This window comes from Capra hircus, chromosome 15, assembly GCF_001704415.2.
Source record: "Capra hircus breed San Clemente chromosome 15, ASM170441v1, whole genome shotgun sequence".
In the NCBI taxonomy this organism is placed as follows: Eukaryota; Metazoa; Chordata; class Mammalia; order Artiodactyla; family Bovidae; genus Capra; species Capra hircus.
In genome coordinates this window covers 36,116,037-36,134,989 of record NC_030822.1, presented here as the reverse complement: position 1 = coordinate 36,134,989, position 18,953 = coordinate 36,116,037, and the positions used below count along the sequence as shown (strand labels likewise).

Genomic DNA, 18,953 nt, shown 5'->3' with positions numbered 1-18,953 from the left:
ATAATGTCCTTAACTGGTTTTGGTATTAAGGTAACGCTGACCTCATGAACTAAATTAGGAAGTATTCCTTCTGCTTCTGTCCTCTGAAAGAGACTGTAGATATTTGGTACAGTTTCTTCCTTAAATGTTTGGTAGAATTCACTAGTGAATCCCACTGGGACTGGTGCTTTCTGTTTTGGATGGCTGTTAAATATTGATTCAATTTTTTTAACAGACATAGGCATATTCAGATTATTTATTTCCTCTCATGTAAGCTTAATAGTTTATTGTCTCCAATGAATTGATACATTTTATCTAGGCTATCAACTGTGAGAGCAGTTTCTCATAGTACTCTTTTATTCTATAGAATATATCTATATTCATTTTTCAATATCATATATTAATAGAATTCATATCCATAACCCCTATTTTATTTAAGATATTAGTAATTTGTATCTTCCCTCTTTCCACAGTCTGAGTTATTAGTTTTGTTGGTATTTGCAAAGAGTCATGTTATACTTTTACTGATTTTTTTTTCTATTGATTCCCTGTTTTCAATTTTTTGTTTTTTTTTTTTTTAGTTCTTATTTCTTTTCTCTTGCTTATTTTTTTTTAATTTTTATTTTTACATTTTTTTACTTTATTTTACTTTACAATACTGTATTGGTTTTGCCATACATTGACATGAATCCACCACGGGTGTACATGCATTCCCAAGCATGAACCCCCCTCCCACCTCCCTCCCCATAACATCTCTCTGGGTCATCACCGTGCACCAGCCCCAAGCATGCTGTATCCTGCATCGGACATAGACTGGCGATTCGATTCTTACATGATAGTATACATGTTTCAATGCCATTCTCCCAAATCATCCCACCCTCTCCCTCTGAGTCCAAAAGTCCATTATACACTTCTGTGTCTTTTTTGCTGTCTTGCATACAGGGTCATCACTGCCATCTTTCTAAATTCCATATCTATGTGTTAGTATACTGTACTGGTGTTTTTCTTTCTGGCTTACTTCACTCTGTATAATTGGCTCCAGTTTTGGATTTAATTTTCTCTTCATTTCCTCAGATGGAAACTTAGATTATTGTTTCCATATAATTATTCTTTTGTTATGTAGGCATTCAATGTAAATTTCCCTCTAAGCGCAGTAGCCCACAAAGTTTGATAAGTTGTATAATCAAATGTTTCTTATTATATTTTCCTGTGTTAGTTTGACAATGATATATTCTTGACTCTTATATTTGAGATTGTACTAGAAATTGCAAAATATATTCTACAAAACCAACAGAATCTTTGACCTTCCTCTCAAATACCTCAAAGAACTGAGGGTCCTTTAAATCCATTTGGCTACACACTCCCGCCTAAATGCAATTGCCATCATGTATTTTAAACCCTACTGTTTTGTGCATTTACTTAGATTTTTCCATATATTTATTCCTTTGTTGCTCACCATCTTTTCCTGCATCTCTGACTATTGATTGGTGATATTTTCCTTCACCTGAAAAAACATGCCTTAGTAGTTCCTTCAATGTGCATTTCTAGGTAACAAATTCTGTTACTGTGCTGTTTTCCATGTTTTTCTGCCACCATAATTCTTTAAGGATATTTTTAACTCTGTATAGAATCCTATTTTATCTGCTATTTTCTTTCAGTAGGTTTAACCCTCCATCCTACTTCCTTCTGGCTTCCCTCAGCACTGTTGAGGTCATCATTCTCTCCAAGAATTATTTGAAGATAAACTCTGCTTTTCTAAGACAGTCCTCAGAATGGGAGAAAGTAATAGCAAATGAAAAAACTGACAAAGACTTAATCTCCAAAATATATAAGCAGCTCATGTAGCTCAATACCAGAAAAATGAACAATCCAATCAAAACGTGGGCAAAAGATGTAAAAAGACATTTCTCCAAAGAAGACATGCATATGGCTAATAAACACATGAAAATATGCTCAACATCACCATTATTAGATAAGCGCAAGTCAAAACCACAATGAGGTATCATCTCACATTGGTCAGAATGGCCATCATCAAAATCTAAAACCAATAAATGCTGGAGAGGTTGTGAAGAAAAGAGAATGCTCTTACACTGTTGGTAGGAATGCAAACTGGTACAGCCACTATGGAGAACAGTATGGAGATTCCTTTAAAAACTGGGAATAGAACTGCCATGCTGCTGCTGCTGCTAAGTCGCTTCAGTCGTGTCCAACTCTGTGTGACCCCATGGACGGCAGCCCACCAGGCTCCCCTGTCCCTGGGATTCTCCAGGCAAGAACACTGGAGTGGGTATAGAACTGCCATACCACCCAGTAATCCCAGTGCTGGGCATACACTCCAAGGAAACCAGAATTAAGAGAGACACATGTACCCCAGTGTTCAGTGCAGCACTATTTACAATAGCTGGGACAGGGAAGCAACCTAGACATCCATTGACAGATGAATGGATAAGGAGGTTGTAGTGCATATACACAATGAAATACTACTCAACTATTAAAAAGAATGCCTTTGGGTCAGTTCTAATGAGGTGGATGAGCCTGGAGCCTATTATACCGAATGAAATAAGTCAGAAAGAGAAAGACAAATACTGTATAATAACACATATATATGGAATTTAGAAAGACAGTACCGACAATCCTACATGCAGGCCAGCAAAGGAGACATAGCTGTGAAAAGCAGACTTTTGAACTCAGTAGGAGAAGTTGAGGGTGGGATGGTTTGAGAGAATACCACTGAAACATGTACATTCAATTCAGCTCAGTTCAGTCGCTCAGTCGTGTCTGACTCTTTGCGACCCCATGAATCGCAGCACGCCAGGCCTCCCTGTTCATCACCATCTCCTGGAGTTCACTCAGACTCACGTCCATCGAGTCCATGATGCCATCCAGCCACCTCATCCTCGGTCATCCCCTTCTCCTCCTGCCCCTAACCCCTCCCAGCATCAGAGTTTTTTCCAATGAGTCAACTCTTCTCGTGAGGTGGCCAAAGTACTGGAGTTTCAGCTTCAGCATCATTCCTTCCAAGGAATCCCAGGGTTGATCTCCTTCCCAAATGTAAAATAGATGACCAGTGCAAGTTTGATGCATGAAGCAGAGCATCCAGACTAGGTGCTCTGGGACAACCCAGGATAGGGTGGGGAGGAAGGTGGGAAGAGGGGTTCAGAATTGTCGGGGACACCTATATACTTGTGGCTGATTCATGTTGATGTATGGCAAACCATCACAATATTGTAAAGTAATTATTCTCCAATTAAAATACATTAATTTTTAAAAATCTGCTTTTCCCGAAATGCTTTGCTTTTCCTAATGTATTTTCTGCAGGTTCACTATGATATGTCTGATTGTGAATTTCTTTTGTCTTCCGAGGTGTATGCCATGGTATCCTAAGTGTTGCCTTTAATTTGTAATGGAAGAGTTTCACTTGCTTCAAATTTGTTTACCTCTTCCATCAGATATTATTTCACTATCTATTAAATTCCTTGAGACTGCAAAAAATTTGTCTTAAATTTTATCTAGATATTTTGGACAAATCAGTTGGAAAAGTTGTTCTCTTTTTTAGTTAATTTATGTTTTGGGTACACTGGGTCCTTACTGCTGTGCGCAGGCTTTCTCTAGCTGCAGTAAGTGGGGGCTACTCTAGTTGCCGTGTGCATATGCACACTGCATACATCTCATCCATGTCCTGTCTTCACTTCCTTTGCATATGCACGCAGGGCTTCTCATTGTGGCGGCTTCTTTTATGGTGGAGCACAGCCCTAGGGCACACGGGTTTTAGTAGCTGCAGCACATGGGCTCAGTAGCTGTGGCTTGTGGGCTCTGAGCACAGGCGCAGATGTTGTGGTGCACGGTCTTAGTTGCTCCGTGGCATGTGGGATCTTCCCGGACCAGGGATCTAACCAGTGTTCCCTGTATTGCTAGGCAGATTCCTAACCACTGTCCACCAGAGAAGCCCAGAAAAGCTGTTTTTTGAATTACTGAGTCTGCCATTAAATTTAGATTCAAATGTTAGTGACACTGGTGAAGATGGAAAGCACAAAATCAAAATGACTGTAAGATGAGATGACAATTATATGATTCAATAAAGACAAAATGAAGGGAAAATCTGAGGGAGAGCTGGTAGGGGATTAAAAAGAATTGAGATTTGGGAGAAATTGAAATGGATAATTTGAAAGGACATGAAACTACATTCACATTAGGAGGAAGGATGCATAGGATTATAATAGTGACATTCAGTAGGACAGGAAATACAAGAAGAGAGGAAACCTGAATTATGTGTGAAGTTGAAACGTGAAATCTCATCTCATATAATATGTCTCAAAGATAGTGGGATTAAAAACATAACATTGAGAAAACACTGAATATAAGAGTATTTGGGTCTACATACACACATTAAGATGGCATCAGTAGATAAAGAGAATTTGGTTATACATATATAGTTTATAAATATAAAATATATATATATATAATATAATGATATTAACTAGTGTCAGAGGAAGAGTGAGAAGTGGGTGACAAGTATAAATCAGCTAAGAAGTGCATTTTATTTACTGAGATAAACTAACATATAACCTTGCATAAGTCTAAGGTATACAAGGTGCTGATATGATACATTTTTATATTGCCATATGACCAAGACAGAGTTAGCTAACACCTCTATCACATCACAGTACCATTTTTTTTATTGCGGTGAGGACAATTAAGATTAAGCCCATTGGCAACTTTGAGGTTTATAATACCATGTATTGTTTGTAATCACTATATGTGCTATGTGCTATGCTTAGTCGCTCAGTGTGTCCAACTCTTTGTGACCCCAAGAACTGTAGCCCTCCAGGCTCCTGTATCCATGAGGATTCTCCAGGAAAAAATACTGGAGTGGGTTGCCATGCCCTCTTTCAGGGGATCTTCCCATCCCTAGGGATCAAATCCATGTCTCCTGCATTGCAGGTGGACTCTATACTGTCTGAGCCACCAGGGAAGCCTAGATGTCTAGGACTTATTCATCTGCTGATGGCACATTTGTACCTTTAAACAGTATCTCCCTAATTCCTACACCTTCCAACCCTGGTAACCACCATACTGCTCTGGTTTTACAAGTTTGGCTTTTTTAGATTCCACATGTAAGTGATATTATACAGAATTTCTCTTTCTTGGTCTGACTTATCTCACTTAGCATAATGCACTCAAGGTCCAGCTATGTTGTCACACACAAATGGCAGGACTCCCCTTTTTCTCGTGACTGTATACTATACCAGTGTGTGTGTGTCTGTGTCCACACGTGTGCATGGTGTTTCACATATCCTTTATCCATTAAGCCATGGGCTGACACTTAGGGTGTTTCCATATCTTATCTACTGTGAATAATGATGCAGTAAATATGAAGGTGCATATATCTTTTCAATATCCTGTCTTCACTTCCTTTGCATATATGCACAGGAGTGGAATTGCTGGGTAATATTGTGATCCTATTTTTCATTTTTGAGGAAACTCTACAATCCTTTCCGTAGTGGTTCAGTTCAGTTCAGTTCAGTCACTCAGTTGTGTCCAGCTCTTTGCAACCCCATGAATCGCAGCACACCATGCCTCCCTGTCCATCACCAACTCCTGGAGTTCACTCAGACTCACATCCGTTGAGTCAGTGATGCCATCCAGCCATCTCATCCTCGGCCGTCCCCTTCTCCTCCTGCCCCCAATCCCTCCCAGCATCAGAGTCTTTTCCAATGAGTCAACTCTTCACACGAGATGGCCAAAGTACTGGAGTTTAAGCTTTATCATCATTCCTTCCTAAGAAATCCCAGGGCTGATCTCCTTCAGAATGGACTGGTTGGATCTCCTTGGTTAAACCAACTTAAATTCTCAGCAACAGTACACAAGGGTTCCCTTTTTTCTACACCCTCTCTAGCATTTATTATTTGTAGAATATATGATGATGGCCATTATGATTGGATTGAGGTGATACCTCATTATGGTTTTGATTTGCATTTCCCTAACAATTAACTATTGAACTGTGGTGTTGGAGAAGACGCTTGAATGTCCCTTGGGCTGCAAGGCGATCCAACCAGTCCATCCTAATGCAGATCAGTCCTGGGTGTTCATTGGAAGAACTGATGCTAAAGCTGAAACTCTAATACTTTGGCCGCCTCATGCAAAGAGTTGACTCATTGGAAAAGACCCCGATGCTGGGAGGGATTGGGGGCAGGAGGAGAAAGATGACAGAGGATGAGATGGTTGGATGGCATCATCGACTCGATGGACATGAGTTTGTGTGAACTCTGGGAACTGGTGATGGACGGGGAGGCCTGGCGTGCTGCGATTCATGGGGTCGCATAGAGTTGGACACGACTGAGCAACTGAACTGAACTGAACTGAAAAATTAACAATGTTGAGTGACTTTTCATGTGCCTGTTGGTCATCTGTATGTCTTCTTTGGAGAAACATCTATTTATTCTTTGCCTATTTTTTCCTAATATTCCTTTAATGTAGTTATCCAATTTTCCCATCACCACTTATTGGAGTTATCTTTTTTCCCATTGTTTTCTCACCTCTTTAGTCATAGATTATTGACCAAAAGTGTGCAGATTTACTTCTGGCCTCTCTACTCTTTTCCACTGATCTATGTGTTTGCTTTTATGCCAATATCATGCTCTTTTGATTAATGTAGCTTCAGAGTATAGTCTGAATAGGGAATGTGATACATACAGCTATTTTTTTCCTCCGGTCAGTTTTGGCAATTGAGTCTTTAGTGGTTCCAAAAAATTTTTTTAGAATCATTTTGTCTTACATTTGTGAAAGTGTCCTGGGTGTTTTGATAGTCGTTGCATTAAATCTATAGATTGCTTTGGATAATATGGCCATTTTTAACAACATTAATCCCTCTAATCAAGGAACACAGGATATCTTTCCATTCTTTTTCATCACTTTCAAATTCTCTTCAGTGTTTACACTTTTGAGAATATAGGTCTTGCACCTTCTTGGTTAAGTTTATTCCATGGTATTTCACTCTTTTTAGTCTGATCTTAAATGGGATTGTTCCCTGAATTTTTTTCTGATAGTTCATTATTAGTGTATACAAAAGCAACAGATTTCTGCAAATTAATCACAGAATTCTGCCTATTAACATGCCACAGGCTAACTGAGTGTCTTTTCTTCCTACAGCCATGGTCACAGCAGAGTCTATGCCCAATGAACCCCTGCTCAGAGGCAAAAATAGGCAAGATCTCCAAGAGATGCTCAGAGAAGTAGCACTGGCAGTTGAGTACTAATTGTCAAAGCTGCAGGAACACCTGGGTGAGACTTCTGCTCATGCCTTACAACACTTAGAAAAAAAACCTCCAGAAACTGAAATGCCAGGTGCAACATTCCTGGGAGAAAAGGGCCCTGGAGAAATAGCTTAACCTGCCACACTCAAATACTCTTTCAGAGTTATAGGAGTCTTGAGTGGAATCATTAAAGAAAAGGCAGAAGGAGGCAGAACAGGCACTGCAGGAACAAAGAGAAGTGCTATCAGACAAAGGCAACATCAGGAAGAGGCAGTGAGGAAAAAGGAAGCAGAGCTGAGGCAAACAATGGAGATCCCCAAAGAGTTCTGGCCATCTCCTGAAAATCCCCTAGGAGAAGTCACGGAAGATATGCAGAGACAACTCAAGGTCATGGAGGGGGCACTTTCTCACAGGAAAAGTCTCCCAGATAGAGAACTGGTGAGACATGCATCTGGAGGACTAGCCCTACAGGGAATTTACAAAACCAGGGACCAAAGGTGTCTCCTAGAGAAGAAAGAGGAGCTACTCTATGTCCCCAAGGAGTTTGTACTCCGTGGCCCTAATCAGTGTATACGGAGGGAAATGAAGGAATTTACATCTTCTCAAGAAGAATCCATGTTCACTCAGACTGTAGAGAAGCTGGGCTTCAGTGTAACAGCCTTAGCAAAGGGTGGAGGTTGGGGAATTAGCCTGGAAGCTGGTATGGATCAGAGCATGCATTCAGAATCCAAAAAAATACAACAATCACATTCTACACACTCTTATTTCTGCTCAACCAAGTTCATCTATATCCCACTGGCCTCCTGCATCTTTCCCATTGACCAGCTCCAACTTTCCAGGGCTGCTCTCCAGGATTTAAAATACATTGAAGACCTTTTGGGTCAGTCAGAAGACCCAGACAAGCTACTCTTGCTGAGGCATAGGACTGAAGCCTTCTTCCAGAGGTTTGGGTCTCATGCTGATCAGGGCCCTCTGCACCTCGGGGGAATCTACTGGTGGAAAGCCATTTCAGAGGGTTTCCAAAAAGAGCAGCTGGCAGAAGTGAAACAGCAAGCAGCAGAGGCCCTGGATATTTACATAAGGGGCAGTCACAGTGGCTTTGGCGTGAACATAGCTACAGGTTGGGATATATCAGACTCTCATTCAAAAAAAGCCTCTCAGAGAACGACCTTCCAAAATCTCCACACCGAAGTCAAATTATCTGTGGCCCAGACAGGTGGCCTACCAGAAGCAAATGGCTTTTTTGACTGGAAAGATGGTCTAGTTGCCAATAATCAAACCTGGTATGTCATTGACCGTGGACTTCAGCTGGTACCTGTTTGGGACATTGTCCTCTATGGCCACAGAGATGATTTTAAGGATCCTCTTAAAGTAGCTAACTGCCTGAAAGACAACTATACTGTTCTAACTGGACTCACTGCCCAGATCCAGGAGGGAGAAGAATTCTTGCATATTGAGAAGGAGGCTAGGATTTTCCTAGAGGATGTGAAATCCTGGGATGTTTTTGATCCTGAAGAACAGCTTAAAAGCCTGATAAACTTCATGCAAAGATTGAGTCAAAAAACTGAAAGCTATACCATTTGGACTAATATATGCCTCAAAGACTTGGGTCTGCAGAATTTTCTGATAAACACTGTCAACTGTTGCAAAAACATGTCCATTTATGAAACTAAATTTATTAAATCTCAGTTGAGTAGTCTCTTGGATCCTCACATTTATACAGTAAGAAACTTTCCTCAGGCTCAATCCATTATGCAGTGGATATTTCAGTCAGAACCAAAGGAAGACAATGTCCTTATCACCCAATTTTCTGAATTAATTGAAATATTTAAAAAAGCACAGAATGACCTTAGGGAAGTAAAGGCCAACTCTGAATCCACAGAGTTGGTGGAGGAAGCTCAAAGAAAGCTGACTTATAAGGTCAGCTTGTATCTTGCCTGCTTCTTGAAATACCTCCAAGAAACAGGGAAGCCAGACACACACGTCTTGCTACTTTTGATAGCATCTGGTGCAGGATATCATGTGGTTGACAATATATTTCAGCATCTCCTGGGGCATGATGAGTTACACTTCCTATTGGACAAAATGCAAACTGCGCAAAATAAATACCAAGAGCTCAAAAATATTTGTAACTACAGGGCTCAGGCATTCCTGGTGCTCACAGGTCTGACAGCAACAGTGGACATCAAAGCTGTTTCTCAGGAGGAGAAAACACAGCGTTTGGTATTAATCAAAGATCACATGGGACAATCTTTGACTAAAGAAGTTGTATATGTCCTCACCAAAGCTGGAGATCATGATTGGGAAAACCTAGAAAAAGACTTGAGACTGCTCATTGATGGGAATTTTGAGGCTACTGTCTCTTCATTGAAAGTGGAGGAGGTGATAAAAGAATTGCAGAGTGTCTTCCATGAAAAGAAAGAGCACCATAAACCACAGGATAATGAAAAGAAAAAGGAGGAAGTCATAGAAAATGGAGCCTTCCAAGACTTACTCCAGCGTCTAGGCCTAGAACATTACTACCCAAGAAAAATGAGCAGAGCTAACTTACAACTGATCCACAAGACTTCTGTGTACAACACCCAGCCCTGCTCTGAAAGAGAACTTCCCTTCTACTTCCTACAGAAGCTATTGATGCTGGATTATGGGCTGAGATACCTGATCATCAAACATGAAGAATACACAGAGAACCAAGTCTATTCAAGCACCTCAAATCAAGAAAAGGAGGCTTTTGATCCATATGAAGATCTACCTGAAGAAAGTGCTCATCCTACTAAGCCTTCAGCAGCCACTAATGTCAGACCCTCTGTTCACCCTATGGATATTCAGATGGCAATTCTTCACTGTGCAGATGATTTTGCCAGACAATATATTTTGGACAAACTTTCTATTTGTCAGTTTGCCCTCCCCCTTCTCATACCTAATCCTTGCAATGCTCGAATTGAATTCTCTCTCTGGTCTCTCAGACAAATTCGAAGGAGCTGGCAACAAGTAGGGAAATCAATAAATGAGAAGAAGGACAATTACAAGAATTACCAGATGTGTCATGTTTCTGCCCCCATTGTGTCCTTTATTAGAGTTGGAACTGGCTTCTCTGCTTCCAAATCGCAGATCATGAACTGTCTTCTCAGTGAACGCAAACATGATGTCTTTTTTCACCGACATTGCAAAGGCAGCAGCAGAGACTGTCTCTTGATGGGAGGAGTGGTGGAAGTCACCTGGTTCTGTCCTGGGGGGGAAGAGCAGGACAGATTTGACAACTGCTTGACCTTTACCAATCTTCACGGAGATGCAAAGGAATATGAGAAGCAACTCACCTTTTTGAAGGAAGTTTCTTCCATAATTGTGATCCTGATGTCAATTTCTGATGAAAATAAAGGAAACCGAAAAATAGTCCATGACATGTGTCAGTCATCAAAACCTTTAATCCTTTTGCTTGATGATAAAGGAAAAGTCACAGTCGATAATTCTGGCCAAAGAGTGAGAATTGGGATCAGGAACAGAAATGAGGCAGAATTAATAGAGGAGCTAACAACTGCAATCAGACATTTGCTGGAGCTCTCTAACACTGCACTCAGCTTGGAGAACTGTGCCCAAGTTGCTCGCAAGCAAGGAATGCTTATTGATGAAGACCAGAGAGATTGCAAGGAAGCCAAAGAAAAGGCGGAGGCTCTAATGACCCTATTGAGAGAAATGAAAATACCTCAGGTCAAGGAAAACTTACTACCTCTTCAGGGAAAACTGTGGCAACTTTGGTGTAAAAAGGACAAAGAACTCTATCATCTCAGAGAGAAGGGGAATCGCAGCATTGAACAACACAAAAGTGATACTGAGACAGAAAAACAAATGATAAGACGGAAACAGTTCAGAAAAGCCTTTCCTCTCAATGCTTTAATGCGTTCTGTCCTTGAAATTCTCCACAATCATTCAGAAACTCACACCAAACTCTACTTCCTCCAATGGCTGAATGTCGCTTTGGACAACCTGACTGTAGGACACTTGGAAAATCTAAATGAGAAGAAAAAGGCATTGGTTCAAAAAAAAAAGCAAGAGGCCACAAAGAGTAGCTCTCTGAAAAACTGGCAAAAAGAGATAGAAGCTATTTCCAGAAAGATTGATGACTGTACCTTGGGAATTGAGCACATTCTCAGAGAAGCTGGCCAGATCTATGAAGCTCTGGAAGAAGCTTCACCCATGAAAGATACCCTATTTCTCTCCCTTCCCATCATTGCTGCAGATCTGATGATATCTGGTGTTCCCATTGAGCTGATGGATGGGGATGTTTCATATGTGCCCCTGAGGTGGGTGGCAGCTGTTTTTGACAAGCTTTCCGAGAAACTTGGAAACAAGCGGCTCTTTGTTCTCTCTGTCCTTGGCCTGCAGAGTTCAGGGAAGTCCACCCTGCTGAATGCCCTTTTTGGGCTGCAGTTCACTGTCAGTACTGGGAGGTGTACCCGGGGGGCCTACATGCAGCTTCTGAAAGTGGAGGAGACATTCAGAGCTGAACTTGGCATTGACTTTGTGCTTGTGGTGGACACAGAAGGACTTCGAGCCCCAGAACTCAGCCACAAGTCCCAGAATCATGACAATGAGTTGGCAACCTTTGTCATCGGACTTGGAAGCTTGACTTTGATCAATATTTTTGGCGAAAATCCATCAGAAATGCAAGATATTCTACAAATAGTTGTCCAAGCTTTTCTGAGAATGAAACAAGTAAAAATCTCTCCCAGTTGCCTCTTTGTCCATCAGAATGTGGGGGAAGTTACAGCTAAAGACCAAAATATGGAAGGAAGAAGGCGGTTTGAGGAGAAATTGGATAAAATGGCAGCAATAGCAGCTGAAGAAGAGCAGTGCTCTGATGTAACCTGCTTTAGTGATGTCATTAAGTTTGACGTCAATACCCACGTCTACTACTTTGCTCACCTCTGGGATGGCAATCCCCCAATGGCCCCTCCCAATCCTCGCTACAGTCACAATGTTCAGGAACTGAAAAGCAGAATTCTTGGGACTGCCCAACAGGAATCTAGGGGAAGCATCATGAAGATATCAGATGTAAAATTCCGAGTTCAAGATTTGTGGAGAGCCCTACTGAATGAGAACTTTATCTTCAGCTTCAGGAACACTCAAGAAGTCATGGCCATGAGCAAACTGGAAACCATGTATAACTCCTGGACATGGGAGCTGAGGAGTCATGTGCAGAGATTACAGGACCAGCTGATCAACCAGATTCAGAATGGAAAAATCCAGACACTTGAAACATATACTCTGGAGGCTCCAGTTGCAGAGATCTATGAAGCCATCAAGCAAAAACTTGAAAAATATTTTAATGAAGACCCAGATAGTGAAGTGCTGGTTCAGTGGAAAGGAAATTTTGAAAATAAACTCATAATCCTTAAAGAGGCACTAATTTTAGATGTCCAAAGAAAAGCCAAAGAACTTATTCATTTAAAAAAAAATCAAGAAAACCTGGATAACAAAAAGTCAAGTTATGAAAAGGAATTATTGGATAAAAGCCGGAAGTTGGCTTTATCGCTAAATGGCACCGAATTGAGTGAAGAAGAGCTCCATGAGAAATTCAATACACTTTGGAAAAAATGGGTCTATGATGTGTCCTCAAGTCTCCCCCCAGCAGTAGAGCCGGAAATTGAAGCAGATTCTGAAAGCATCCTTTTTTATTATTTCAAGAAGGAAAAAGACATGGCAAGCATACTGGAGAACTATTCTGGAGAAATGTTTGAAATCAACTATGACAAACATATTAAGATGAACAGGAAACCTTGGAGTTTCTCTACCATGACAATAGAGCCCCTGGATATATACTCCATAGATATGACTACTGACTGCATCATTTCAAAAGTTAATGAAACTGTTAACAAAATATGTCAGAAAAAGCATGATTACAATTCAACTTACTTCTATGAAATCTTGAAAATAATACATGAAGGGGTGAAGTCTGCATCCACTCAGGAAAGATACACATTTACAAAAAATTATGAAATAGACTTATCATTGTGTTTATTCCAAAGAGCATCAGTGAAGTTTAAGGAGATGCATAAGGCATTCAAGAGGGCAAATGATCCTGTTAACTATCTGCAAAGCAAGAAAGATGATTTCCTCATGAGCTTTAAGATCTCTTGTCAAGGAGCAACTTCAATTAAAACATTTGTTGATTTTCTGTGGAAGAAACTCACACCTGCTGTCTCCAGCACCATAAGGAAAAACATGGTCCTCAAAATTGCTGGGGACATTCGAACCACCTGCCGGGCATTCAATGAGAACAGAGCTAACCTGGAGAAACACATTCTCATCTCTCTGGCAGAAGAGGAAAATATTGATAACTACTGGCAATACCTTCATAATCCAAAGTCATTTTTTGAGAATTACATTGAAAACCATGTTAAAAGATATTTTTCTGACACAGGAAGTGAAAAAATAAAGACTTTTCTACAAATGAGTTTAGATGACATCAAGAATGCCATCCTCTCAGCTATACATGCATCTACAGCAAGAGCTAAAGATAAAAGCAGCACAGCGTCTGGGTGGTTAGATTTGTTCTGTCATCACCTGGGGAGTACCTTGGTCTTTCCACGAAAAGACTTGATAAGCATTGAACATCAGGAGATAAAAGATATCAAGTTTATTAAAGAGGCCATGAGTGAAGCTTTGGATCCTGAAATGAAGAAGGTAGAACAGAATTGTTTGTCTAAACTTGTAGAAGAAATGGTTCCTGAAATCCAGAAAATGCTCTCTGAACATCTCTGTGGCTGCTGGAAACAGTGTCCCTTCTGTAAAGCAATTTGTACAAATACAATCCCTACCCATGATGGAGACCACAGTGTTCCCTTCCACCGTCCAGAGGCTCTCAGTGGAACGTTCTGGCATCAAACAGACCATTTTTCCATTGATTTCTGTACTAGTTCAGTAGCAAGTGATGATTTTTTCATTTTGAATGATGACAGAAGAATCCCATATAAGACCTATCGAGAAGCAGGGGGGGAATATGCCACATGGAGCATCACCCCAGACACATCCACCCAGCCATACTGGAAATGGTTTGTCTGTCACTTCAGATCAAAGCTAGAAGAAAAATATCACAAAAGATTTATCAATAAAGGTGAAATTCCTGAAGCCTGGAAGAAAATCACAAAGCAGGAGGTGCTTGATGACTTGAAGAAACATTAATCCTCAATGACCAGATAAGGGTTCCAGTATCTAAACAAAGAAGGCACATTACCAGAACAAGCTTAAAATACCATCCACTCAGAATGAAAACTTTCCTTATATCAATTTTTTCCAAATGAAACATCTAAAACTAAATCAATCATAGCAAGAGCTGAAGATTTCTTGAGTGAGAACCTTATTTTTCTTTTTCTCAATTCCTTCTTCTTTAAAAAACAGCTGATATATATGAGTACATGATAAAATTGAATAAAGTGCATTTAATATACCAATTGCATATTTTATATTATTATTCTGAATGTTTTTATTTTTAAATACATAATATTATATAAAGCTTCAAGAAAGTAATTTTCATAGAGGGAAATTAAGTCCATTGCAGATGGCTACAAAATCTTCAGAATAACTATACAAATATTTGTATCAATATACAGTTATTGACTGAAAGTTACAAATTCTTTTCATTTCTAAGTGCATTTTTTTCACTCTATGAAATTGTGAGGAAGAGTTACTAATGCTTGAATGCAAAAACATTCATAGGAAATTCAAGATTTCCAATTCTCAAATGTAATGCCATTTAGAGCTATTCTATTATAGGAATAATAAAAAAGAAAGAAAGAAAGAAACTTGGCCAGGATAGATTCTGCATCAATTCGGGAAATGGCATTAAACAAATATGAAAAATAGAACTTAAATAACTTTATCTAATTTAACCATTTTCTCTTCTTCCTGGGCACTTTGGCACTTGCCTGCGCATGTTTTTTTGGTTTGTTTGTTTGTATGTTACTTTTTTTAGTCTTATCTAATTGACCATCCATTATTTTTCATTGTCTGCAATTTACACTTAGCCTCAAGACTTTGCTTGGGACATGTCTTTTTTGTTGTTGTTCCCTTTAATGCAGGTACCTTTCCAAGAATATAGACATTTTACAAGGTGCTGTAATATAATTGACAAGGTCTTAATTCACAAAACTCAACACATTATGTTAATTCTTTTTGTACTTAAACTTTCATTTCAAAGAATAAAGTAATGCCATTTGTAGCAACATTGGATACAACTATAGATTACCATACTAGGTGAAGTAAGTCAGAAAGAGAAAGACAAATATGATATAACATACATGTGCAGTCTAAAATATGGCACAAACAAACCTATCTACCAAACAGAAACAGACTCATAGACAGAGTTTATACTAGTGGTTGCCAAGGGGGAAGAGGGCAGAAGGAGAGGAATGGACTAAGAATTTGAGGTTGATATATGCAAACTATTGCTTTTAGAATGGATGAACAGCAAGGTCCTCCTGTATAGCACAGGGAACTGTATACACTCTCCTGGGATAAACCATAATGGAAAAGAATATTTTACAAAGAATGTCTATATGTGTAAAACTGCTTTACTTTGCTGTACAGCAGGGATTGGCACAACATTGTAAATCAAATATACTTCAATAGAAAAAAAGCAATATAAACTCTTTTTTAAAGATATGAATTATGTAATATTTAATATATTTTACTGCTTTTTAATGCAGCCTAAAAAATAGTATAATAGCAGTGGAAGAAAAAAAAAGTCAAGTTACAGTTAGTGGTGTATATTAGTGTCTTTAGCTCATTGTAAAGTTATTGAATGACCAAATCACCTTTGAAAGGAAGTTGGTAGTGAGAAATATCATGGGTTTCTGGCTTCTTATCCAGCTATTGGAACCCATCTTATATGCAGAAGTGAGTAGTTTCTGTAAAGGATTATTGATGTCTTGAAGATGAAAGTACTTAGTATTTATGTCATCAGTTCAGTTCAGTTCAGTCGCTCAGTCTTAAATAACTTTTTCTAATTTAACCATTTTCTCTTCTTCCTGGCACTTTAGCACTTGCCCATGCACGTTTTTTAGAAAAGGTAAAGAAAAAATTCACAAGAGTTGAGGTATTCAAAGCCTAGAGCTCTGTACAAGTCTGAGAAGGACCCATTTATGGAACAAGATTCATGACCAGGGAAAAAGGGCCATTTTAATCAAGGCTGTGAACCAGGTCAGGGCTTCCCTTGTAGCTCAATTGGTAAAGAGTCTGCCTGCAATGCAGGAGACCTGGATTCGATTCCAGGGTTGGGAAGATTCCCTGGAGAAGGAAATAGCAACCCACTCCAGTATTCTTGCCTGGAGAATCCCATGGGCAGAGTGGCCTGGCTAGCTAGTCCATGGGGTCACAAGAGTCGGACATGTCTTAGTCACTAAACCATAGTGATAATTCAATAAGAAATGTTTCTGTGTATTAAACTGTAAGAAAATGCTTATCTCCAATCAAGCACGTTTGTGACTTTTCACATTATTTGAGCTATAGAGTCATGATCAGAAATAAAAAAGGAGAACATTCTGGAGCCAACCAAGGACCTGGGAGGGGAGAAAAATCTCCACTCTACAAACCTATACCTTCTGAAACAATGACTTATGCTACGTTCTCAGAGCTGATGATCTGAAGGAATCCTGACGCAAAGGAAAAAGTCACTCATGTCTGACATAGGGCCATTCATTGGCTTCCCTTTGAGAGTACACTCTCTACCCCTCCACAGCCTGTATAAAAACATACAGTACAAAGAAGAACAATCAAAGGACTAGGATCTTCGGAGCTGGGAGGCAGGAGTGCTCACTCTGCTATCTTTGTGCCCCAAGCATACTCTTCAGTTTCAGGTCAAATGACCATGTCTCCAGAAGAAATCATGAAACAGAAAAACTGTATAGAAAGCAGATGTTCTTGAATAGATGGATTTTCCTTTTGTTCTTTAAAAATAGTCTCACTGAGAGTTGAAGAAGCCTCCGAATAGAATAAAGTTGAAATAGTGATAAAACAGAACGCATGCACGATATAGCACCTGTCTCTGACATCACTGCGTCCTTGATAACTGTGCAATGTTAACATTTGTTCAATGCTTTTCATATTTGTTCAGTAAGTCCATTAAAACTTTTAGCTAACAAGCATTATAATTAATTTTTATTTTCAGGCAAAATTCTTGTGTATAAATAAATAATTTTTTTACCAGTGCCTCAGGCATTTAAGTAGAGTGATTACTAAATGCAATTCTGAGACGGCGTCAAGAGTTCCCTACAAAATGGCTAGACATAAGTTGGAAATGAGGGTAGATGGAAACATATGAATGCGGTTTTCTGTGTTAGTAGTGGAGAGTAAAGTGCCATCTAGGTGGGCTCAGAATCAAAGTGTCATTGGGTTGAGGTCAGTGAGGGAGATCTTAGGAACACTGGAGTAGGGTGATAAGAGTTCATAGGAATGAGAATCATATAGTCATCAAAAGTGGGAGATGCCAGGCCCTGGGTAGGCCACAGGGATTAGAGATGGCCAGCGTTATAAGGTCATTGAAAGTAAGGTTCACATGATCAGTAGGTCTCTCAGAATCACTGAAAACAAAGGAATCGGGGGTCACCATATCAATAGACATAGGGAATTTCCAGAGTGATTTAAGCAAGACAGGACAAATCCTGCAGGAATGGGGCTAGGAGAGTGATGGATTCTAGCACAAGATAAAGAACACAAATACAACGCGAGATGCTTCTCAGGTGGCACCAATGGTGAAGAACTCACTTGCCGATGCAGGAGATAAAAGAGATGGTGAAGTTCAATCCCTAGGTTGGGAAGATCCCCTGGAGAAGGAAATGGCAACCCACTCCAGTATTCTTGCCTGGAAAATTCCATACACAGAGGAGGCTGATGGGCCACAGTCAATGAGGCCACAAAGAGTTGGGCAAGACTGAGCACCAGCACATGCTTTAAAAAAGATGGAGGGAGAGGGTGGGATGATTTGGGAGAATGGGAATTCTAACATGTATACTGTCATGTAAGAATTGAATCGCCAGTCCATGTCTGATGTAGGGTGCAGCATACTTGGTGCTGGTGCATGGGGATGACCCAGAGAGATGTTGCGGGGAGGGAGGTGGGAGGGGGGTTCATGTTTGGGAACGCATGTAAGAATTAAAGATTTTAAAATTTAAAAAATAAAAAAATTAAAAAAATAAAAAATAAAAAAGATGGAAATTTGCACTAAGAAGATTTTCACTTAGGTCTCTAAATGAGTGAAGTGTAGTACAGACTATTACAGACAAATTATTTATTTCATCTCTAAATCCATAGGGATTTAAGACAGACTTATATGTCTTTTCATTTGGAGGTGATATCAAGATTGAAGGCAAAAGGAGAAGAGGGCAGCAGAGGATGAGATGGTTAGATAGCCTCACTGAGTTTGAGCAACCTCCTGGAAACAGCAATAATGTTAGTTAACATGGAGGCTGGGGCTATCTGCTCATGATCACTAGTGTCCTCTACTCCTGGATAAGATGCTGAATTTCTCCAAGGTCCATGGGATACAGATTGGATCCTCTGCCCAACAGAGTTTCCTCACCCCTTCCACTGCTCATCCCTCCCACGGCTCACCCTGCCCACCCCGGCCACACCCCACCCCTCCCACCACCCACTTCAGCAGAGACAACTGGAAATATACTGCCAGAACCAGGAATGAGGGGAAAGTCAAAGAGCTTACCCTGGGAT

General features: G+C 40.0%; 1 protein-coding gene across 1 annotated transcript in view; it reads left to right on the top strand.

The window, feature by feature from the left end:
* Nucleotides 1–14,683, top strand: part of LOC108633278 (interferon-induced very large GTPase 1-like) — a 56,329-nt gene extending 41,646 nt beyond the window's left edge. Inside the window, exon 3 of the mRNA XM_018059479.1 lies at nucleotides 7,129–14,683. Within this exon, the coding sequence (XP_017914968.1) occupies nucleotides 7,539–14,414 (6,876 nt within the window). The 5' untranslated portion in view covers nucleotides 7,129–7,538 and the 3' untranslated portion in view covers nucleotides 14,415–14,683. The remainder of the gene's footprint in view (nucleotides 1–7,128) is intronic.